We start from the raw sequence: 23,906 nt of genomic DNA, 5'->3' as shown, positions 1-23,906 counted from the left end.
CCCACCGCCACTGCAGCTGCTCACAAGGCCCAGGATCCAGCCCCCTTTTCTCATGGGTGGGTGAGCCACGGGTGGGGTGAAGGGGGTCACCTTCTAATGACCTGAATATCACTTTCTTGGGGGCTTAGGAGTTCATCCACCCCAGTCATGGGAAGGGTTGACAGGTCCGTGTGTGGAATTGTCTCCCAGGTAATTGCATTTCTGAGGGAGAGTTGGGTGGCCTGGATCAGCTGGTGTCAGGAATGCCAGGGAGGAGGAGGAGGTGAGCGGCTGGGTGACTCCACTGACACGGTGCAGCTGGGACCCCTTTGAGAAGTTAGGAATGGCGGGGAGGGTCCTTGATGTCCCCCACATCCTCAGCACTGGAGGTCATGGTGGGGTGGACTTGGAATGAGAATTGGGGGTTGTGGGAAGAATGACGTTGACCACAGAGACACAGACCCCACTGCAAGGCCTGAGCTCCAGCATCCTTCGCCCAGCAGTCCTGAAGGAGCAGCTCACAGGTCCCTGCCCAAGTCCCCCTCCTGATCCCATGGGGACAGCTTCCTACCTATAGGCTGTGTGTGCTGGATTAGAGCTGCAATGGCCCAGAGGAGAGCTTCTCAAGGGAGGTCATGGGCCTCATTGGCAGTGTGGCTTCCTCCAGGAGCTCTACGTGTGGGGGATCTCTGCTGTCCCCCTCAGCTCCCCTGGCTTACACACGCACCCACATGTGTGTGCTCTGCAGTCCCCTACATGCAAGGGTGACCCACACAGCCTGTGCTCCAGAGTGTCACCAGCATGGGGGGCACCCACAGTGGATGGGCATGTGCGGTGTGGGGCCTGGCCACACACAGCCTGGACCTGCCTCCTGGTCTGGGCCCATCACCTGAAGAGCTCACACCTGGGCACAGACCTGGCACCATGCAGTCCCCAACAGTATTCCCCACAGCAAGCACCTCCCCTGACCCCTGAGATGTGGCCTGCTGCTCCCTGATCAGAATCTCGTCAACATCTTCTCCTGTCTCACTCTTGGCCTGGACAGAAAACCCTGCCCCACCCTCACATATCCAGGGTCGACCCCCTAGTCCCAAAGCCAAGAGACAGCAGGTCTCAGTTTTTCTTTGCTCATGTCCTGACCTGGGCCTGACTGCAGCCCCTTCTACCTTCCTGATCCTCCCAGAAGGATGCCCAACATGGACATGTGTGTTTGTGTGCATTGTGTATGTGTGCACGTGTGTGTGTATTATAGCTCAGATCCCGTGCTGAGTTCTTCAGAAGACAAATCAGCTTCACCCAAGCTCCTGGCATAACCCCAGAATCTGACTCTTGACTTTGAACTCACCAGTCAATTGACAACTTGTGCGCAGCAGGACATTAAGCATTCGTAGTGGCGTCAGTGAGGAGCAGAGCCAACTCTTGTCCCCTAGGAATGTCGAATACAGCTGGGGTATCCAGTGACACATGTGGGATGAGAGGCACCCAGAGGGGGATGTGGGTGAGTGACCAGGGTCCAGGGGGTAATCATCCCATCAGTGATTGTTACAAGGAGGGCCTGTGGGGGCAGAGGGCAGGGTCCCTGGGATGACGGGAACAGAGTGTGCCCATGGAGAAGGGGAGATGCTCTAGGCTTTGATGAGAGGAAATATAGGTGGGGTGACCGCATGGCCTTGGAGGGTGATGGATAAACACCTTGAGAGAGGGACTGCATCTGGACAGTGAGGGCCAAGGGCAACAAGGAAGGGAGCTGAGATGTTCTCCTGGGGCCATGGGGATGTAAGGAGGGTGTGTCCCCGGGCAGCCAGAGGTGGACGTGCTCACAGGGCAGCAGGAAGCACAACAGAGACGTGGGTAAGAATGAATATGCCTGCATCCTTCTGAAGACTATTTCCTTGTTCTGGAACATTCTGTGTGGATAGGGTGATGGAAAAAGTATGCCTCAGAGAAACATGAGGATGCTCCCAGGCTGCATTGTCACAAGTCCAAAGGATTCTGTTCATCTTTGGAGATAAAAAAATTTAGGATGGAAAGTGGATAAACAAAAATGAGGAGACAGCATGTTTTCTGCTTGACAAGGAGTACATTTATTGAGGGTTTACTGGGTGTTGGCAGAAGGACTGGATGACTTGGGGTGGGAGGGAACACCTCTGCCCTGGGATCCTGCAGCTCCAGGTCCCTGTGGGTGGGATGAGGGTTGGGGGCCTAAGAACATTCTGCAGGGGCCACTGTCTTCTCCACGGTGCTCCCTTCGTGCGTGACCTGGCAGCTGTAGCTTCTGTGGGACTTCCACTGCTCGGGCGTCAGGCTCAGGTAGCTGCTGGCCGCATAGTTGTTGCTCTGTGTGGAGGGTGTGGCTGTCTCTATGCCCTTGGTGACCGGGGTGCCATTTTCCTTCTATGGCTCCCGGGTAGAAGTCGTTTATGAGACACACCAGTGTGGCCTTGTTGACTTGGAGCTCCTCAGAGGAGGGCGGGGACAGAGTGACTGAGGGGGTGGCCTTGAGTGGACCTGCAGAATGGATGAGGGGCAGGAGGTCAGAGTCGTGGTGTCCACCTGGGGAGCCCCTGACCTCAGTGTGTGAGGAGTGTTCAGGCCCCCCAGTACCAGTGCAGGACTTCTCAGATGTGGTCCACACTGTCTCAGAAGGGTGTGACATCATGTTGCTAAAAGAACTCTGTCAGTCAGAAAACCTCTGAGCTTGGCCCCTGCCCATCGCCTGTTTGGAAATCTTCCAAGGACTTAGGCTTTTGTACAGACAGTGGACCTTCAATTGCCTGGCCCTGCCTCACCCTGTCATCCTGACATGGTCCGGCTCTGGCTGTGTTCTCTGAGCTCTGTGAGCCTCTTGTCAGATTCACTCTGGAAACTTTTCTCACCTGACACAGCTGCTCTGGGTTGGGGGAGAGTGGGTCTCTCACCTAAGCGCTCTGTTTGTACCCACATCCGTCTCTCCTGGATCCTCTGCAGTGGAGTCAGGGCCTTTGCTCACCCAAGTCCCGCTGTCTGTCTGTCCTGGGCTCTTTGTCTGTGGAGTCTGTGTTAGAGTCTCTCTGGGTTTAGGGCCAATCTACAGTTTTTCTGCCTTGGGATATGCCTGTCGGTGAACTCAGGGGTTTCTGCTTCTGGGGTGCCTCCCGCAGAGACCCATCAGCCACCGCCCTGAATGCCATGTCCTTTCGCGACCCTTCACCTGGCTCCTTCATGTCCAGAGCCTTCCCCTCCCTCCTGACAGGGCTTCATGGGTCCCAGGCCGGCTCAGGGCTCTCTCCTTGGGAGCCCACAGAAACCTGGAGAGGCCCCTGCACCTCCTACCTTGTTCCCAGCCTGGATCCAGAGTCCCACAGTCCAGGGGACTGGGCCCCGAGACTCTGAGATTTCATTCCCCAATCTTGGCTTTGAGGGTTTTAGGTCCTTCTAAAGTCTCCCAGGTGGTCACTCCTTCAAGTCCCTTGTTCCCTCTCTCCCATGAGATGGGGTCTCAGTTTCCCTTGCACAAAGCTCATTAGGCAGACAGAAGCCCAGGTGGGGGAGGGCAGAACTGAGCAAGTTTTAGGGAAGCAGCCTGGCCCTGGCAGACAGACAGACAGATAAGTCTCAGTAGGTCATCCAGTCTAGTGCCCTACCTCTGAGGTCAGAGAGGAAGGCGTCTTGGTGACCCACAGAGGCAAGGCTCTGAACAGGGAGGGGAGAGATCCTTGACCAGGGCCTAGGTTCCAGAGAGAAAGCTTCACCATAGGTCAACACAAGATACAGAAAAGAACAAAAGCAGCAGAAAATTTCCCAGTAACTTGGGGAGAGCAGGGAAGGAGGGGGAAGAGACTCACCTAGGATGGTCAGCTTGGTCCCTTCACCGAACACCCAATGCTGTGACACAGGCTCATACAAAAACCCTCCCTGGATGCCTCTACCCCCAACCCCCGCTGTAGCTGTGATGGAGGAAGCTGAGGCCACAGATGCTGGTGGCATCTGCTCATGAGGGAGTTCACACAGCTGCCACACTCACCCCCACAGACAGAAGGGGACAGGTGACATCCTGTGACCAGCAGCAGGATCCCTAGAAATCCTGGTTCCTGGAGGACAATGGATTTGGTTTTCCCACCAACCATCATGCAGCCATGGGGATGAGTTTATTGGAGGGCATTGTGTCACTAGGAGTGAACTTCCGCGGTCAGGGATAAATGGTCTCCCTGGTGGAGCTGACTCAACACTGACTGCTTGGTGACACCCTGGGGTGATGCAGACAGTTCCCTCTCCCTCCAGGGAGAAGCTGGTTACCCTAGAGTGCGGTGTCCTGGGAACCTTCCCATGAACCGAGCTGTGACTCCAGGAGTCTCAGCCCCACCTTCCCTGGGCTTGTCCTAGTTGGGATGGGCCTGGCCAGTGAGGACTGGCTGGTCCCCACTGGAAATGCCAGCCCCATCCTCCAGGGTAAAATGGAAGGATCTCCTGCACCCCTCAACCTGGTCTCTGGTGGGTGAGGTGGGGTAGTGGCTGCCATTGCCTTATTCAAATGTGGGGGACATAAAGGAGCTCCCGAGTGTGGTCTCCAAATATCACCTTCTGCTAAGGGACGTGAGGTCAGTGTGGGATCCCAGGCCTGGGGCAGGAAAGGGACATGATGAGACAGAACCTCTCATCCTCCAAGAAATCAGGAGCCATGGAAGCTCCTGGGGCAATGAGAGAAAATCAGATGCCACCTGAGGAGGCGCTCAGTGGGTAAATGTTTATGTTTTGTAGCCGCATTTTCATTGCCAATTCAATATAACCGCAGGGGAGCCCGCATGTCAGATGTCCTCACATGCTAGAGCTCACTCCGGTACTACACTGTGCTGTGTGCCCTGGAGGATGGCTGGGCACCAGATCATCAGTTATCAAAGTGGTGAACAAAAGGGAAGAATGTACATTTTTTCTTTTTCCCAAAGCATGAAGCACACTCCTGAGTGCACAGTGCAGCTGCTGTGCCCTGCTGCCTTCAGGAAGCCCTCATGAGAAGGAGGTGAACCGAAGTCTTGACCCTCTGCCTTCCTTCTCATCTGAGGCGTGAAGTTATTGATCATCAAATGCAGCTAATGTCACTAAAAGAATGACAACACAACATGGGTGGCTTTGCTGGAAGTAGCCACATGTCCTGGGAAGCGATTATGCCAGTGTCCAGCCTGAACCCCCTTGAGCCTCTCGATGCTAGAACCATTTTTCAGGAAAAGAGAGGTTGAGGGAAGCACTGGGTTCCTGCTCAGAGAGGCGGCGGCTGCATCCTGACTGTGGGAGGTCCCGGGACCAGCTCTCTGATCCTGCAGCTCCTGCCTTGCCAGGGAAAGCCAGAGCCATCTGGGAGACACCTGCAGATGGAATGGGTCTGAAAACACATTCACCAACGATAACATCAAGTATTTAATCCACATAGAAATGAAATTAAACCACGAATATGCAACAGCTCCACAAAGTCAACTAAAAATAGACACAATGATATTCACAAGACATTTGATAAGACCCTCATTAACTATTTTTGATGTCAAGAAATCCTTGATATTCTCTCCAGTTAAGAGTGTGATGACTAGCATTTGCTTCACACCCTTGCCTGAAGGGGTAGTTTAGTTATTCTGCTGTGGGTGGGTCCGCATTATCTGAAAATGGATGATGCTGGGGACTGGGTGATGGGAACCTTGGAGTCATTACTATTCTTCTGTCTCCCTATTTTTGTGTTCAGAGATCTTCATCATAAAAATGTACAACTTACAGAGAGGGTGAAGCTTGGGACAGTGTCTCCCATGGGCTTGAATTTTCATAGCTGTGAAATGGGTCAAACAGAGGCTGAGGGACTTTGGGCGCCTGAAATTCAATTCAGCTCATGGCTGTGATTTGGGGCGGGGTGGCTGAGACTGAGCTCCAAAGGGGTCCCTCTCTTTCTGCATCATTGTGGAAAAAGTCCCCATGCCTTGCAGCTCTGTCCCTGCTCTGGCTGGCCACCCAGCAGCTGCTGCCATGTCCCTGATAAACCAGAAACAGTGGGGGTCCCAGCCCAGGCACTATGGATTAACTGAGGCTGTCAAGGCCTTGAAGGGACCAAATTGCCCACTGTCAGGGACCCTGGGATGAGGATGTCTTTGAGTGAGGCTGCAGGTGCACCATGGTGCAGGGGGTGAGGGGATAGAACAACGTGAGTGACGGAGGGAGTGGGTCTTGGTGGGATGGGGGTGTTTGGGGCAGTTGAGGTCCCATGGAAGCCTGACTTTGCCAATAGCCCCAAGGGCATGTTCACCCTATGCTGACCTTGTGTGACCCAGCCTTGACTCTAGTCCAGAATGAGACTCTGATACAGACTCTCCCCGACAACCATGGGATGCCCATTCTGTGCCTGGGACGGTGTCTTTGCTCATTTGTCTCAGTCCACAGGAGTCCTCCCCTCACACAAGCTGACCATCATAGGCTCAGCCACACACTAAGCACACACTCACTCCACCCCAGAGCCTGACTTTAGAATTGAGAACTTCATCTTTGAGATCTCAGCCACGTGCTGGTTAGCTTTGAACCTCACCCTAAGCCCATCTGATCACAACTGATCACCTGTGTGCCCCAGCCTCACCCCAGGTTCCAGAGCTAGTGACGTGAACACCAGTATCTTGCAGAGCATCCTAGGGCTCACTAAGTTGGCTGGGACGGTGACCAGGATTCTGGACTTCCCTTTTCCCTATTGCAGGACTTGTAAGTGTCTTTACTTAGCCAACCTGTATTGTGAAAATCTGTGAAATTCACCTGTGAGTTTCCATTCCCAGACCTTTCTACAAGTTCCTGGTGATGGCACCACCATGGACTTCTCACCCAATAAACTGGGCACCTGGATTTTCCTCATCCCTGCTTAGAATTCACGGAGGTTGCAAATTAAATATGAAATAAGAAATGAAGAGAGGCAGCAGGATTTCTGGTGGACAATGAGGATATTTATTGAGGGTTTACTGGGTGCAGGGAGAAGGGCTGGATGACTTGGGGTGGGAGGAGAGACACATGCCCTGATCCTGCAGCTCTAGGCCCCCGTGGGTAGGTGAGGGTCGGGGACCTAAGAACATTCTGCAGGGGCCATTGTCTTCTCCACAGTGTTCCTTTCGTGCGTGACCTGGCAGCTGTAGAGGTTGTGGGACTTCCATTGTCAGGCGCCAGTCTTAGGTAGCCGCTGGCCGCATACTTGTTGCTGTGTTTGGAGGGTGTGGTGGTCTCCACACCCTGGGTGATGGTGATGCCATCTGCCTTCCAGGCTACTGTCATGGTTCTCGGGTAGAAGTCACTCATGAGACACACCGGTGTGGCCTTGTCTTGGAGCTCCCTGCCTCTGGGGTCAGAGGAGATGAAGGTGTCTCAGTGACCAGCTGAGGCATACAGGGGTCTGAATAGGGAGGGGAGAGATCAGCCTCCCAGGACCGAGGTCCCAAAGGAAACCCTGACCACAGGCTGTGGCAAGTCACAAAGATCGAAATCAGAATAAAATTGTCACCAACTTGGCAAGAGCAGGGAAGGAAAGGGAAGAAGAGACTCATCTAAAATGGTCAGCTGGGTCCCTCCACCGAATACCAAATGCCGTGACACAGGTTCATACACAAACTCTTCCCTGGGACCCCTAACTCCCCCTCCCCATCCCCCACCTGAAGCTACGGTGCAGGAAGCTAGACCACTGCCCCTGGAAGGCATTTGCTCAGCAGAGTCCACACGCCTGCCTGCCCTTCTCAAGCTGAGATGGGACAGTCGACCCCGCGTATGCAGTAACGGGACGTCTGGAAATGGAGAGGCCTGAGGAAGTTGGTGTCTGGATCAGGTTTTCCATGTGACTGTGACCCAGGAATAGGAGTGAGCTCCTTGGAGGGCATTTGCTTCACGAAGGAGTGAAGTGACATGGAAGGGGACAGGGATTCTCTGTAGGGTTGTTGTAACCCTGATCTCTTGGTGTGACTACAGGGTAAGAGCAGGAGGCGTCCTCAGGTGTCCCCAGCGAGTGCCTTAGAGGAGGGGCAGCTTGCCCCAGAGTCAGCAGTTATGGGAAGCTCCAGTGTGACCACAACCACAACTCCAGGGGGTCTCACTTCCATCCTCCTTGTGTTGTCTTAGTTTGGGCTGGGTCTCACTAGGTTCCAGTATGAAATGCCAGCCTCAACCTCCAGGGAGAAGTTGGAATTAAGCCCCTGTTACCCTTTCAGGGTCTTATCTCATTTTTGGGTATGTCTGGAGTATCTGACTCAAAAGGGCTGTGTGAGAAGCACCCCAAGTGTGATCACTAAATCCTGCCTCCCACTTATGGGTACTCGTCCACTTGGGGTTAATGGGCAATTCCAGGCACAAGGCAGGAGAAAGATGTGCCCAGGACAGATTGTAAACAGAGAGCAGAAAGCCATCGAGGTCTCCTGGGTTCTTTCAGGAGGATCCTGGGGCCACCAGAAGAGGCACCCAGTGGGCCACGGTGGGTCATTTGTCATCATCAATAAAATAGAACCGTGGTGGACTCAAGTGAGTCACAAACAGTAACATAACTTTGAGCTCACCATGAAATAATTGTTCATCTTCACAAGATGGCAGGCAACACGGTCATCATTATTAAGATGCTAAATGAAAGGAAAGACTCAACATGTCTATGCTATTTCTTACTGAAATAAGAATCACACTCCCAGAGGAGCACAGAACATATGAGGGCACGCCTTTTACAGACACTCAGTAGAAGGAAAAGTTGGTCGAACTGAAGTGCAGTCACCTTGCATCCATATACCATCTAATGGCACTGGATACAAAGTGTAAAGCCCAGCTAACGTCACAAATAGATGACCCCACATAGGAGCCCGGTAGCCAAGCGGTCTTGCTGCAAAGTCACACTGAGCCTTGTTAAACCTTTCTGGCCAAGAACCCATTTTCAGGAAACGCAGAAGCAGAGAAGAGCGCTTGTTTCCAGCTTGGGGAGGCCACAGGCTGCATCCTGACCATGGGAAGGTCCTGGGACCAGCCCCCAGCTCCTGTAGCTCCTGCCTTGCAAGGAAATTACAAATCAATTAGGAAGATACCTGCAGACAGAACAGGTCTAAAAACACAGTCACCAGTCACAATTTTAAACCATATTGAATCCTCATAGAAATGAAATGGAAAACCATAGAATAACAACAACACAAACACAGGTCTGGTGAAAGAAGCATAGGACATTTGTGAAGTATTTGATGGGAAACATTCTTTTTTTTTTTTTGAGATGGAGTCTCGCTCTGTCACCCAGGCTGGAGTGCAGTGGCGCGATCCCGGCTCACTGCAAGCTCCGCCTCCCGGGTTCACGCCATTCTCCTGCCTCAGCCTCTCTGAGTAGCTGGGACTACAGGCGCCCGCCACCACGCCCGGCTAATTTTTTTTTGTATTTTTAGTAGAGACGGGGTTTCACCGTGGTCTCGATCTCCTGACCTCGTGATCCGCCTGCCTCGGCCTCCCAAAGTACTGGGATTACAAGCGTGAGCCACCGCGCCCGGCCTCTTTTTTTGATATGAAAGAATTAGATATTTATATTTAGGTTTGTAAGGATGTAGTTTTTTGGGGGGTCCATATTTTTAGAGACACAAATGGAATATTTAGACTAATGGACATGATGTCTACAATTTGCTTCAAACAACTGTGTAAAAGAGGTTACTTGATTGTGGGTGGGTCAACATGAGCTGTATTATCCTCCTGTTTTTTTTTTTTATTTTCTTGCTATCAGTTTCCTGTAATATCTTACAAGGCAGTAATGAGAGAGATTAGTCTTGGGGCAGCACCAGGGGGACATCCAGAGGGGAGTCTGGCACCCTAACCAGCAGGGCCATTGAGAAGGTGGAGATCAATGTGGTCCTCTTTGCTGTAGGGGTCTCAGCGTTCACATCTATGAAATGGGGCCAGACAGGGTGGTGGGAATCAGGACCCTTAAGTTTCCTTCTAACTTGTAGGTTGTGACTTGGAGCAGGGGTTCTATGATTAGGCTCCAAGAGGACCCCCTTCTCTGCCCCACTATGGCCCTAGAGTTCCCTGCCCTTGCAGGCTCTGTCTCAGGCCTGGCCTGGCCACCGAGCAGCTCTGGTGAAGGCACCCGCCACATCGCTGATATGCTGGAGGCACCAAGAAGGGGCCTGACAGCGCCCAAGACTGATGAGGAGGGCTGGGAAGTACATCTCCCAAGGCCACCTAACTCGCTGTCAGGGACCCTGGGACGATTGTGTCTCTGACATCAGGGTGTAGGTGCACATGGAGGGGCTGAACCACATGATTGAGGGGGGGAGTAGGCCCTGGTGGGGTGGGGTCTAAGGTAGCTGAGTCCCATGAAATCCTGACCTGCCTGTAGCCCTTAAGTCACACTTACCCTGCCCTGACCTAGTGTGACCTGGCCCTGATTCTTGGGTGAGTATGATTTTGACACAGCCTCCATCAGACAACCAATGGATGCCGATTCTGTGCTTGGGATGGTGACTTTCTCATTTGACCCAGTCCACCTGAGTCCTACCCTCACACAGGCTGGCCATCATGGCTCCAGCCATAACCATAATCTAACTCTACTGCGTCCCCTAACTTTAGAATTCGAGACTCTTCATGGTTGAGATCTCAGCCCTATGCTCTCTTTCTGATCTGGCCAGTGTTAACCCTGAGCCTGGCCCATTTGATCACAACGAATCATCTGTGTGCCTCAGCCTCAGCCCATGTCCCAGCACTAGTGACATGAACACCAGTGTCTTGAAGAGCATTCTAGGGCTAAGTGGGTTGGGACACTGAATAGAATTCTTGACTTGTAAGGTTATATAACATGAACTGTTTTCCAACTGCAGAACTTGTCAGCATCTTTCATAGCTAATGTGCATCGTGAAAGTGTAAACTACACTAAAGGGTTCCATTTTCCAGCCTTTTCATGTCTCCCTGTTGATGGCACAACCATGTAATGTTGTAATATAATGTAAGGTGATGGCACCTAGTGAATGGTCTCCTAACTGGGTATCATGGATGGGACAGGGAAGTTCAACCCTGTTCCTGCTCTGATCTTGGCCTGGGCTCAAGGGTTTTCTGCCTCTAGCCCAAAGCAGGGGGTCCTGGAACACTCCTCGTTTCTCCCCGATGCCCTGCTCAGGGCCACCACTCTGTCCTCACTAGGCTCCACATCCTTCCCAGGTGGGCAAGAACTGCATTGCAGGGACCACTCTGCAGGGACAACTTTCTGCTATGGAACATGGTTCCCACTAGCACAGGGAGCTCACCCGGTTCCCTGGCAGGTTGGGTGGGGCGTGGGATGACGGGGACATGGGATCTCACCTGAAACTGACTCCTGTCCCAGAGCAGTGACCCTTCAGCACAGGCACATGACCAGACACAGACGGCACATTGGAAACTGGGTTTTACATGATCAGGTCTTTATTGAGAAGTAAAATTGAGGAGGGTATGGGACTGGTCCGAGCTGATGTCAGGCTGGAGGCTCAGGGGTATGGCGGAGAGTTGGGGAAGGGGTGACTGGGAGAGGAAGGACCTTCCGGAGAGATGACTCGGGGAGGCTGTAAGCCTCCTCCCTTGGGTGAGTTTCCCACTGGGTGCAGAATTCCCTCCACTCTAAATTGAGAACCCAGGGAAGGCTAGGAATTGTATGTGAGAAAAGAAAAAATGAGATAAAACAAGATTTCTGACTGACAATGAGAATATTTATTGAGGGCTCACTGAGTGCAGGGAGAAGGGCTTGATGCCTTGGGATAGGGAGAGAGACCCCTCCCCTGGGATCCTGCAGCTCTAGGCTTCCGTGGGTGGGATGAGGGTTGGGAACCTATGAACATTCTGCAGGGGCCACTGTCTTCTCCACGGTGCTCCCTTCGTGCGTGACCTGGCAGCTGTAGCTTCTGTGGGACTTCCACTGCTCGGGCGTCAGGCTCAGGTAGCTGCTGGCCGCGTACTTGGTGTTGCTCTGTTTGGAGGGTGTGGTGGTCTCCACTCCCGCCTTGACGGGGCTGCCATCTGCCTTCCAGGCCACTGTCACGGCTCCCGGGTAGAAGTCACTTATGAGACACACCAGTGTGGCCTTGTTGGCTTGGAGCTCCTCAGAGGAGGGTGGGAACAGAGTGACTGTGGGCTTGGCCTTGGGCTGACCTGCGGGGTGCAGGAGGGGCAGGGGGTCAGAGTCCTGGTGTCCACCTGGGGAGCCCCTGACCTCAGTATATGATGAGGTGTTGGGGTGCCCTTGTTCAGGGACTCTGCGTCCGAGGGTCTATGCCATGCAGAGGGGTCAGGGTGTTTTCCACTATGTCCTGATCTGCACTGGGAGCTGTTTGGCCTTAGACACCTGATCACCTGTCCTGAGATCTCTCGGGGCCTTGGCCCCCCACACCGACATCTGACCATCAGCGCCCTGACCCTGTCCCCTCCTGCCATCCTGACAGATAAAGAGAGCTCTGTGTCTCTCCTGCACAGCGAACTCTGGGGTTACTTTTCTGGCCTGGCTCCTCAGCTCTGTGGGATGCTGGGGCCTTTTGGTCCCTCAGGCTGTTCCAGCCAAATGTGTGTTCTGGAGCCTGTGTATGGGGCAAGGGCCGGGGGGGATCAGAGAGCCTGTCTGCTGTCCTGGGCTTTCTCTTATTCCATGGAGTCTTTTCTGGCATCCCCCCCACGTCTCGGCTATCTGGTCATAGCAGTGGGGCTTTCACGCGGTGGACTCTGCCCCTCTGATCCCCCTGGGCACAGGTGATATGTCCTGAAGAGACCCAGGAGCTCGCCCTTCCCTCACATCCTCTCTTTTGGTGACCCTTTCCCTGGCTTTCTGGTGTCCAGAGTCTGCTTCTCCCTTGTCCCTCCTGACGGGGATTCCTGAGTCTCAGGCTGGCTCAGGGCTCAGTCCCTGGCAGGCCCCGAGACACCCAGGGCAGCCCCTCCACCTCTTACCTCATTCTGGGTCTGGATTCTCGTTCTGGGTCCCAGCCCTGTGACCCCTGAGCATCAGCCTCAAGGGCACTGGGTCCTTCTAAGGTCTCCCAGGAGGTGCCTCCCTCAGACCCCTTGTTCCCAATTCCCCAGGACATGGAACCCAAGTAACCCAAGGGCAAAGCTGTTCCAACAAGAACCCGGACTGAGGAGGCCAGAACACAACAAGACTTAGAGACGCAGCCTGAGCCTGTCAGACAGACAGACAGACAGAGAGATGAGGCTCAGTAGGTCATTCTATCCAGTCCCCAGGCCCTGCGGTCAGAGGTGAAGTGGTCGTAGTGACCTGCTGAGGCAGGCGAGGGTCCGAACAGGGAAGACAGACGTCCTTACTCAGGCCTGGGATCCAGGGAGAAAGCCTGACCACAAGTTGAGACAAGATATAGAAACAAACAAAAACAGCAGAAATTGTCCCGAGAGCGGGGAAAGAGAGGGGAGAAGAGACTCACCCAGGACGCTCAGCCTGGTCCCTCCGCCGAATATCACAGTGCTGCTGTCCCATGCCTGACAGTAATAGTCAGCCTCATCCACAGCCTGGGTCCCGCTGATGGTCAGAGTGGCCGTGTTTCCAGAGTTGGAGCCAGAGAATCGCTCGGGGATCCCTGAGGGCCGCGTATTATCTTGAGAGATGACCAGAACAGGGGACTGGCCTGGCTTCTGCTGATACCAGTGAGTATATTTGTCTCCCAACTCATCTCCAGAGCAGGGGATGCTGGCTGTCTGTCCCGGGGACACTGACACTGAGGGTGGCTGAGTCATCTCATAGGAAGCCACAGAACCTACAGGAGACAAAGGGGAGAGAAAAGGCTTGAAACTGAGGAGCCGAACTCCAAGTAAATCTTCCAACGCGCCTGGCCTGGACACAGATCCAGGGATGAAAGAGCCCTTAGGGCAGTGTGAGCACAGGAGCACAGCGTGGGGGGATTTCAGCCCCCCAGCCCATCCACCTGCAGCAAGGTCATGAGCATCCTGCCCACCACAGGCAGGGCCCTGCTGAGCTCAGAGTCAGGGCCAGGCTGGATCCAGAGCCCTGGGGCTGGACCAGTGGCTGGGACCCTAGGGGCAGCACCTGTGCAGTGAGCAAGGAGGCCGAGGAAGAGAGGGGTCCAGGCCATGGCTAAGGCACCTCCGATGCTGCTTCCCGAGGCCCAGGCTGGGCAGGTTCTTCTAGGCCTCTCTTATCCCGTAGCCGGAGAGAGCGGCCCGTGATGCAAATCAGCAGTCAGGGGCTGCTGCAGGAGGAGCTGTGTGGTTTCCAGAGAAGGGCTCAGCCCCAAGGGACAGAGAGAGGAGGGGGGCCCCTGAAGACCCACCCTCAGCACACAGAATTCTCATTCTCCTTCTGGTCCCATCGTCTGGGTTGACATCGTCACTGTAGGTTATGTTCTGGCCTCACTCCTGAGCTCATCTGGTCATGCAGAACTCTGAGAGGAATTCTATGTGCGTTTTCCAGGTAGTATGATGTCCTGCCCATGTGGCCATTCCTTGTCCTGCGTGGAGATGGCCAGGGACTTACTTACAATGGCGACCGAGGGATTATTCTGAGACCTAAGGTCCTTCCTCTGTTGGATACTGGCTCAGAGTAACTTGGGTAATTTAGGACTCCAGGGGTGTCCTGTCCTTAAATATTTTATAGTAAAGTCCAGATGTTAGGTGTAGTTCTAGCTCCCCCTCTGGAGGGCACTTTTCAACCCAATGCGGTGGCCCTCATGACCCCACTCTACAGGTGACACCATAAGGCTGGCACATGTGCAGGCTGCCATTGCTTCTGAGTGGTGCTTTCCACAATCAAACTTCACCCTTGTCATGTGCACACGGAGTGTTGAAAGACTCAGGAGATGCTGTAAGTTCCTGGCCTTGGCTGTGAGCTCCTAAGGTAGGGCACAGGTGCTGTGCCTATGCACCCCCAGTATGTGGTCACAGTCAGGTACAGCTTAGATGCTGAAAGAAAACTTTGCTGTGTAGGTGTAGCAGAATGAGGGGGCTCTCAGAGTAAACAGGAGGGAGGTGAAACACATGTGCCCACAGGGGAGGATGGCGTTTGTGGCAATGACAGCATTTTAGCGCAGAAGAGTGGGCCAGTGTGTGTGGGGAAGCAAAGTGTCTGCACCTTTGTAAAATATGCAACATTGGCCAGAGACAAAGCTGAGAAACCCAAGGCCTGGAGAATTTGTACTCGATGTTAAGGATGCCGCTGTAGAAAATGACACCTTTCTTTCTAGATCTCAGATTGTGGTCACTGACCCTCCCTGCTTGTCAGCATCTCCTTGTCACCCAGGTCTACCCTATCTCCAGGTGACTTTGCCAGGTGACTCTCTTCTGTCCCCTGGTGGCTGCTCCATACTGGCTGCTGGAGGCTCAGGGGCCTCCTGGGTCCAGGTGTATAATTAAAATCTTCTGTTCAGGTCCCTGATTCCCTGGTCTGCGGACTGCTGGTGCCAATGGAGGAAGTTTTTCTCTTCTCTTTGTGACTCACGCCTGCCTCAGTACCAGGTGCGAGGGGTGCAGGTTACTCATGACAATATGAACATGAATATTTGGAAGAGGAGGAGGAAGGTCCATCTGAGGCTGCCTGCACATGTGTCTGGGTGGTGGGTGGTCATGGGGGTAATACCAGGGCTTGGCATGCAGGGCGGGGATCACAGGACTCCGGGACTGGCTCTTACTGGTCCCCGCTGTGGATGCAGGGCCAACGTACAGTGGTGACTCCTGCACCAAAGTCAGAGACAGAAGAACATCCACCCAACAAATGTTAATCCAGACCCACTGTGGTCTGGGACACGTTCCATGCGGGGAATTCAGCAGGAACAAGACACGGCCTTCTTGAAGTGAGTTGTTCATCGTGCTGGTTTGGCTGTGCAGGAAAACTGGGTTTGCAGACCCAGCAGACAGTCCCTGTCACCTTCCACCTGAGCATTGTCTTCTATATTCACTGAAAAGACTGGTGCCTGTGATTCCCAGGTCCTGCTCAGCTGGGGTTGACCATGTGGCTCAGGCCCGATCAGTGGGATGTGAGATCAGTGGGTGAAATTCTTCTTAGGAAAGCTTTGCTCTTGTGAAAGAGCACTGGATTCATGAGGCCCTTTTCTCCTTGAATATGGGAGTGATAGCTGGAGCCGCGGCAGCCACCCTGAAGTCACACATCAGCAGGGATGAAAATAAAGCCAACATCATAGGGATGGTGGAACAAACAGTGAGAAAGACCCTGGTGTCTTCGTGAAAGTGGTGGGTATTATTGCAGGGAGAAATACGCCCTTAGCTGTTTGTGTCTCTGTTTTTTATGTGTGATTCTGTGGTAAAAAAGCATCCATGACCAATTAAGTAAATAGTTAACACAAATCAATCAATTAATAAAATTAATAATAGGCGAAGATTCCTACAGTTGTAAATGCTATGGGGATAATTAAAAAGATTTAGGCAGAAAATAACAGGCAGGTTGTATAATAATAAGAGCCTGGGGACATCTTAATGGGGAAGTGTCTCTGGAACTGCTGTCAGGACTGATAGAGAAAAACGAGTCCCGGGATCTGTGTTGGAAACAGCAGAGTCAGGCCCCTGTGGAAAGAATCTGGTGTGTGTGAGGACCTGAGAGGACAGCGGCAAACCTGAAAGGGGACCTGGATTCAGGCCATTTAGGCTAATTGTGCCATTTTAATAAATTAGTAATTTGGGAGCAGGAGTCACGTGTGGTCAGGTGTGGTGAAGGGAAATTTCCAGGTAATTAATCAGGTTCTTTGGCAGCTGCTTAGCACATATAGGGGCCTCCAGGACGATGCTGCTGGGGCAGTGACAGGGGAGGCCCTGGTGGGTTGAGCCCAGCCCACTGACCCCTCCCTAGTTCACCTGGGGCTGAAGACACTCAGGGGAGTGGTTCCTGGTTTCTTACCTCCACCCAGTGCCCACCATGCAGCTCTGTGGGGACCCCCACTGCTGCCTGTGCCTCTGGTCCTGGGCTCGCTGTCTTGAATTCCATGTGGGTGATCAGCACTGCTTTCCCTGAAATTCTACAGATCTAGGACCTGGGAGCACAGAATCTGCAAAGTGCACTTAACACAGAAGGGAAGGGGCTGAGATGGGGAGTAACAATTCCAAGGTCACTTGGGAAGGAGAGAGAAAAGGAAGATAAGAAAGATCCTGGACCTGTAACAATAAGTCTTCTTAGTGTCCTGGGACCAACCTGCCAGGGAGGGCGTGGGAAAATCCTTAGCCCAAATGCTCAGGGTCCCTAGGGAGACGGCATCTCCCTGTCAGCTCTCTTAGCTGCCTGTAGGGGGCGCGCCAGCCACACTCTGGGTTGAAAGGGAGGGGAAAGACGGTTGATTCCCAGTGCAGGAACCAAGCTGTCTAGAGACATTTTCCATGCCCTGAACCTGTGCGCTGGTCTCTGCAGAGGCTTGGATTTCAAGTGGCAAGATATTTGGACTTCAAATGAATTATTTGTGAAAACTACAATACAAATGGAAGCCTGACACCATTCTCCTGTTGCTTGGGCTGCAGGAGAAACAGGCAGAGTCCGTTGAAATGAAGGCCATGTCATTGCTGAGGGTGGGTCAGAGTGACAGCCAGGTTGTGGGAGAGGTTTCTGTCCCGTGTCCCCATCTGTCCGTGTCACTCTGAGTCACTGCCAGCTGCTCCCACTGCCATGATCTGTGTAGCACAGTAAATAGCCTGGTCCCTAGCCTGGTCCCCACTAATGGTCAGGGTGTCTATGTTCCCTGAGTTGGAGCCAGAGAATCACTCAGCGATCCCTGTTGGTTGACTGCTATCTTCATAGATGACCAACACAGGGGCCCATCCTGGCTTCTGCTGGTACCAGGAAGGATATTTATCCCCCAATTTATCTCTAGGGCAGGTGATCCTGCCTGTCTGTCTCGTGGACTCTGACATCAAGGGTGGCTGAGTCAGCTCATAGGAGGCCATGGAGGCTACAGACAGAGAAAAGAGGAGAGAGAAGAGTCTTAAAACTGAGAAACTGACCTCCAAGAAAATCTTCCCACATGCCTGGCCTGGACACAGCTCCAGGGATGAAAGAGCCCTTAGGGCAGTGTGAGCATAGGAGCACCGTGTGGGGGGATTTCAGCCCCCCAGCCCATCCACCTGCAGCAGGGCCATGAGCATCCTGCCCACCACAGGCAGGGCCCTGCTGAGCTCAGAGTCAGGGCCAGGCTGGACCCAGAGCCCTGGGGCTGGATGAATTGCTGAGACCCTGGGGGCAGCACCTGTGCAGTGAGCAAGGAGGTGGAGGGAAAAATTGGGAACTGGGGAGTCCAGCCTGACTCTGTACCAGTGTAACACACCCTGCCCTCCTATGCCCAGTACAGCGAGGTTACAAATGTGGTGTCCAGGGAGGTGAGGCAGGTGCAATTACTATAACCCTGACTGAGGATTTAAATGCCTTTCTGCGAATCAAGGTTTTTGGAAGAAGAAAGGAGAGAGCAGAATGAGCTGCAGGTCCTCAGCGAGGTGTCAAGGTGCAGAGAAACATTTGTGACACCCTATAGGAACCCACAGTTCCTGTGTATTTAAGAACCAAGACAGATGCTCTTTCCACCCAATAGGAGAAACTACAATTCACTGGGAATACATGATGTTTCTGGCACTAAAGCTCAGTTGTCCACTTGCATCATCACCATCATCGTCACCACCATCCTCACCACCAGCATCACCACCACCATCACCATCAGCATCACCACCACAACCATCGCCATCACCACCATTACCACCACCACCTCCATCACTACCATCTCTATCACCACCATCACTGCCATCATCACCACCACCATCACCACCACCTCCATCACCACCACCATCATCACCGCCACCACCACCACCACCACCACCACCACCGCCATCACCACCACCTCCATCACCACTGCCATCACCACCACCGCCATCACCACCACCACCATCACCACCGCCATCATCACCATCGCCATCACCACCACCATCTATCCCTCCCAGCAGGTTCTTACCCTGGTGATGACTCAGCATTTATAGGTCTACACTGAATGATGTCAACTGCACCCATGATAACTTTAATTGTGTCTGCTGGAGAAACCTAAGCACCAATATTTTCAATATGCATTGCACATTGGAAGGAATCAATAAGAAAAGCATTGGCCTCTGGTTTTACAATTCCAATAAATCCAGATTTTTGACATCATATAGATGGGGACCGTCCCTCATATTACAAACTATTTTTTCATGTCTATCTTAAATTCTTCTTTGACAGGTATAAGAGATTCAAACATACCTATGCCACACATTCAACCTTTCAGGCTGTGTTTCTTTGTGGATGTCAATGTCCCTGACACTGTCACCCAAATACTGATGGTGCCATGTCTCTTATATGGTGCAACTCGTAAGAACAGGGCGTACATATTTTCAAACTTTGAATGAATTATTGGTTGATATTGTGAGCAGTCACGATGGGCAATGTATTTATTTGCTGATTTAATTTCATGCCCATTCAGTGAACAATTTACTGGGTGGTTTAATGAAAGATCTTCCACTCTTGGTAAACTATCTTTAAAAATATTTTCACACAATCGTCTTATAAAATTTCCAAAATGGAAATAATAAAATTTTACACTTCTCATAAAAATAGATTTCTCATAGTGGTTCTGAAACCTGAATTGGGTACCAAGACTGTGGTTGAGAAGATTCCTGGGTTGGCAGGGGCCAAGTAGTGGCATTTTTGTGCCAAAGACACTGTGGCTTCGTTACCATAATGCATAGCTGAGGCAAGGAAGGAATCAGAATAATCAGACAAGATTATGGGGGTGGTGGGTGGTCCCAGTGCCCCAAACTGGAGGTAGGTGAGCAGCCTCCCCATTCGTATCTTCTTGTATGAGCAGAAAGCTCCATTTGAGAAAGACCATGAGGGCTCCTGGGCCTCAGCAGCGGCTCTGCATGACTGTGGCCCTGGAGCTCACCCCGAGACCTGAGCTGCCTATGAGCTGGGTGTGGTCTGACCCACAGCCCCAGGTGGCCGTTAGTAGTGGCCTCACACTGGGGCCATCACATGACAGGGCTGAACCTGAGACCTGATGGGCCAGGTCACAAGGCACAAGTATTATGAAGAAGTGGCCAAATAGTAACGACCCAACCCCTACCTCATGGCCATCCTCTCACCCACAGGCTGGGCCTTCTGAGGGGCTTCCTGGGACCAGCTGCCTCGGAGGAGGCACTCAGGCTGGGGTCACAGAGGTTTCTGCAGGACATGCAGCCACCACTGGTGTGGACAGCGTTAGTACTCCACCTGGCCTCTGGGTGCTTCTGAACAGCTGTGGTAGAGGAGCATTCTCTTTAAAATTGTTAGCAGTGTACCTAATTCATGCCACCTGGGAAGAGATGGGCAGAGCTTCCTGATTCATGCCCTGTGGCTCATAGTTTGGCTGGATGGTCAGGGACTTGAGAGAAACACAATCAGAATATTCATCACAAATACATATGGAAAAGAGATGGTGAGAAGACCTCCCCCAGTGGTCAGGGGCGTGAGCGTATTTCTCTTCTATGTAAGTATTCACCAAAGTCTGACCTGAGAAGGAAGTGATTTTGCTAATCAGGTGGGTAAGGTGACTTGTTCTGTGAACACCAGGCAGCCTCTCCCAACCACTGCTGTCATTGCCCATTGGACTCACTAACAAAGCACCCACAGTAGGCCGGGCGCGGTGGCTCAAGCCTGTAATCCCAGCACTTTGGGAGGCCGAGGCGGGCGGATCATGAGGTCAGGAGATCGAGACCATCCTGGCTAACACGGTGAAACCCCGTCTCTACTAAAAATACAAAAAAAAAAAAAATTAGCCGGGCGTGTTGGCGGGCGCCTGTAGTCCCAGCTACTCAGGAGGCTGAGGCAGGAGAATGGCGTGAACCCGGGAGGCGGAGCTTGCAGTGAGCCGAGATCGCGCCACTGCACTCTAGCCTGGGGGACAGAGAAAGACTCCGTCTCAAAAAAAAAAAAAAAAAAAACAAAGCACCCACAGTGGCAGGGGTGGAGGCTTGTCCATGGGCTCACCAATGTGGATTTCCACTCACTAGAGCTGACCTGGCTGTAGCCACTGCTGAGTGACCATCTGCCAACATCAGAGACCAGCAGGAAGATCCCTATAGGATTCACTTCTCTGCAGGAAGCAGGAAAGCATCTGGCTGGGATAAATTTCATTAGAGTTCTTCCATCATGGCAGCAATAGCTCTTTTTGGTAGCAGAATTGACATTTACTCTAGAGAAGGATTTGCTTTGGCTGCAATGCTTCTGCTAAAACCATTATCCCTGAACTACACAATGCCTCAGTCACCGTGACGGTATTCCACAGGGGGCTCTGACAAAGGAACTGATTTAATAGCAAATGAAGGGCTGTCATGGGCCCGTCCTCATAGAATTCAAGTGTTTTGCCATCATCCTCAACGTTCTGAGGCATGTGGCTTAAATGAATGGTTTAATGGCTGTTAGAAGACTCATTTACTATGCCAGTGAGGTGGCAAGGACATGTAGGATTGGGGCTATGTCTTCCAGGATGGGGTATATTTTGCCAGTCAGTGGCTAATATGTGGTGCTGTTCCTCCCACAGCCAAAATTCATGGTCCAGGAATCAAGGAGTGAGTTGGAGTGGCTCCACTCATTAATGTCCTTAGTGACCTGCTAACAAAAATTTACATCTTCTCCCTTGACCTTCTGCTCAGCTGGACTAGAGGTCTTAGTTGTTCTGCCAGATCCCAATTCATTGCTGACTTCCCCTCTGCAGAGCCTGACTGGAGGGCTGGAGGGAAGAACAGCCTGGGACCAGATCTAGGTGACGTGGGCCAGACCTGTTCACGGCTTTGTCCATAGTCCTCCTGGGGCTGGAAGAAAAGGAAGACAGAGTTTGAGAAGGGGTTTGTGTCTGTCTCACTTCTCCATCTGCCTGGGTCAACGTAGATTGAGTACTACTGTTGTCACTCAGTTGACATTAATAGCCTCATCCTCAGCTGGGCCCCACTGATGGTCAGGGTGACTGTGTTGGCTGATCTGATCTAGACCCCGATAATCACTAAGAGACCCCAATGACTGGGGTCTGTATGTATCGCCAGCACAATGATCTGGCCTGGCTTTAGCTGGTACCAATGAGCATAATTTTCCCCACTCTATTTCCACAATTGGTGATCCTGGCCATGTGTCTCAGGGACTCTGACAGCAATGACTGCTGTGTCAGCTCATAGGAGGCCATGGAACCTGTGAAAGAGGGGAGGAGAGGGGGCTTGAAGATGAAGAACCTATTCCCAGAGGATCTCACCCTGAGGCTGTGCCTGGGGTGAGCTCAGGGTTCTGGGCAGTCTCAGCTCAGTGGGAGCTGAGCCTAGGGCAGGGCCTGGGGGCAACACTTGTGTAAAATACCTGGGGGCAACACCTGAGGATGGGGAGCAGAAGAGGGGTCCAAGCCATGGTGAGATACCTAGAGCTCTGTCTCTTGAGCCCACAGCACATCTGGGCTCCCCAGGTGTCTCTTACCCTCTCTCAGGCCCTTTGGGGCAGTGAGTGAGTGGTGTTTATGCAAATGCACATCCTCTTGGACTCCTCATTGAGGGATGTCACTCAAAGCAGCTGTGGGGGCAGCACAGGAGACCAAGGAGGAAGAGGTGGGTTCCCCAGCTTCCTCCATCTGCTTTGCTCGTCAGAAAATCAGCCTCAACTTCCAAGGCCCCTGGTCACAGTCACCATCCCAGGGTTTGGCCACGGAGCCACTGTCCCAAACCTCTCTGGTCTGTGTTCTGCCCTGGACCAGGCTTAGCAGGGCTGTGGACCTCCCAGGAGCCTGGGCTGGGGCTGAGCTGGGCCCTGCTGAGAGATCACTGATGACAGCTGACTCAGGAGCAGGTGGACCAGGGACCCATCATCTTCCTCTTCTTTGTCTTCTGGGCTCTTGAAACTCACTTGGTCCCCTCCTGGCCATTTCATCCGAATGCTCGGAGCCATTAGGATCACTGGTAGTCATTTCTTTGTGGCAGTTTACCTGGCGAACAACCACCTGCTTTTGTGGATGCATCCCAACGTCTAGTCTTATTTCACCTTTGGTGTTGCTCCTTCTATGACATCCCCATCCCCCAAAATAGACTAAAAATTGGCATTCTTAGTTCTTCAATTCTTTACTGTTTTTCTCATCAATGTATTATGTAAACTTGAAAAAGTACCAGAAACACACGCCGGACTGAGAAGTCAACTTTATAAGCTCCTTGTTCTCTGTCAGAGTCCCAAGATCTCAGTGTGTGCACAGACCATGAGCTCTGGAGGGTGGGTGGTCCCCGGTCCCTCTACCCAGGCAGATCCTGTCACTGAGACAAGGACAGCTCTGGGGTCAGAGCTGTGGCTTAAGGCAGGTGAGAATCCCCGTCCCTCTGGAGAGCATCTCCTCAGGAGGCTGGAGATGCCCCATCCAGGGACCAGGGCCCTGAATGTCCCACGTCACCCACCTGAGACTCCCCTGAGCACAGGAGCTGCCCACTGAGTTACAGTCTGCCTGGAGCTGGAAGGAGAGGCAGAGGGAAGAGGGGTCAGGCATCTCTGGAAGTGCCCAGGAGAGGGGGCTCAGCTCCCAGGACACTGCTGGACAGGGAGGGACGAGGCCCTCAGATTGGCAAGAGGCTCAGGCAGACGTCCTGGGAGAAGGACTAGAGCCCTGGGAGCCCCATACCCTCACACTGTGCCCCCCTCCTAGAGCACCTCGACCTCGGGGCGTCTCCTTGGGAATCCCAGCCTTCTGGGAGCTGCCCAGACTGACACCTGGGCCCAGCTCCTCCATCTGCATTTCCCAGGTGAGGCCCTCACGGTGCCCGGGCTCATGTCAATGTTCTAAAGTGACACTGCGCTGAGTCTCACCCTCAGAACATGCTCACTGTAGCCAGAAGCAATAGGATGGACTGTGGACAGTCCTGTGGACACCCCAGGGTTTCCTCCCTCTTAAGTGCCACCTGGGCAGCCCCAGCCTCTGTCCTGACTGCTCCTGGCCGCAGCTCTGCTGCTCCCT

General features: G+C 52.9%; 1 protein-coding gene, 1 long non-coding RNA gene and 1 gene segment (V, D, J or C); 1 reads left to right on the top strand and 2 right to left on the bottom strand.

The window, feature by feature from the left end:
• LOC129468494 (immunoglobulin lambda-1 light chain-like) overlaps positions 1 to 23,906 on the bottom strand; it is a 106,080-nt gene that overhangs the window by 1,890 nt on the left and 80,284 nt on the right. The window contains exon 3 of the mRNA XM_063623462.1: positions 3,804 to 3,845. Coding sequence (XP_063479532.1) covers positions 3,804 to 3,845 — 42 coding nt within the window. The remainder of the gene's footprint in view (positions 1 to 3,803; positions 3,846 to 23,906) is intronic.
• The window catches only part of LOC134733547 (immunoglobulin lambda-1 light chain-like), a 37,266-nt gene continuing 24,977 nt past the window's right edge, over positions 11,618 to 23,906 (bottom strand). The window contains 1 exon segment of the V gene segment in view: positions 11,618 to 12,123. Within this exon segment, the coding sequence occupies positions 11,759 to 12,123 (365 nt within the window).
• On the top strand, positions 14,199 to 19,510 carry LOC134733558 (uncharacterized). Its single transcript, XR_010117132.1, has 3 exons — positions 14,199 to 14,359; positions 15,312 to 15,399; positions 15,594 to 19,510. It is a non-coding gene; the product is annotated as an uncharacterized lncRNA (long non-coding RNA).

Source organism: Symphalangus syndactylus, chromosome 18 (genome assembly GCF_028878055.3).
Source record: "Symphalangus syndactylus isolate Jambi chromosome 18, NHGRI_mSymSyn1-v2.1_pri, whole genome shotgun sequence".
Taxonomy (NCBI): Eukaryota; Metazoa; Chordata; class Mammalia; order Primates; family Hylobatidae; genus Symphalangus; species Symphalangus syndactylus.
The sequence above is the reverse complement of the archived record's forward strand: the minus strand, read 5'-3'. Positions and strand labels throughout refer to the sequence as shown.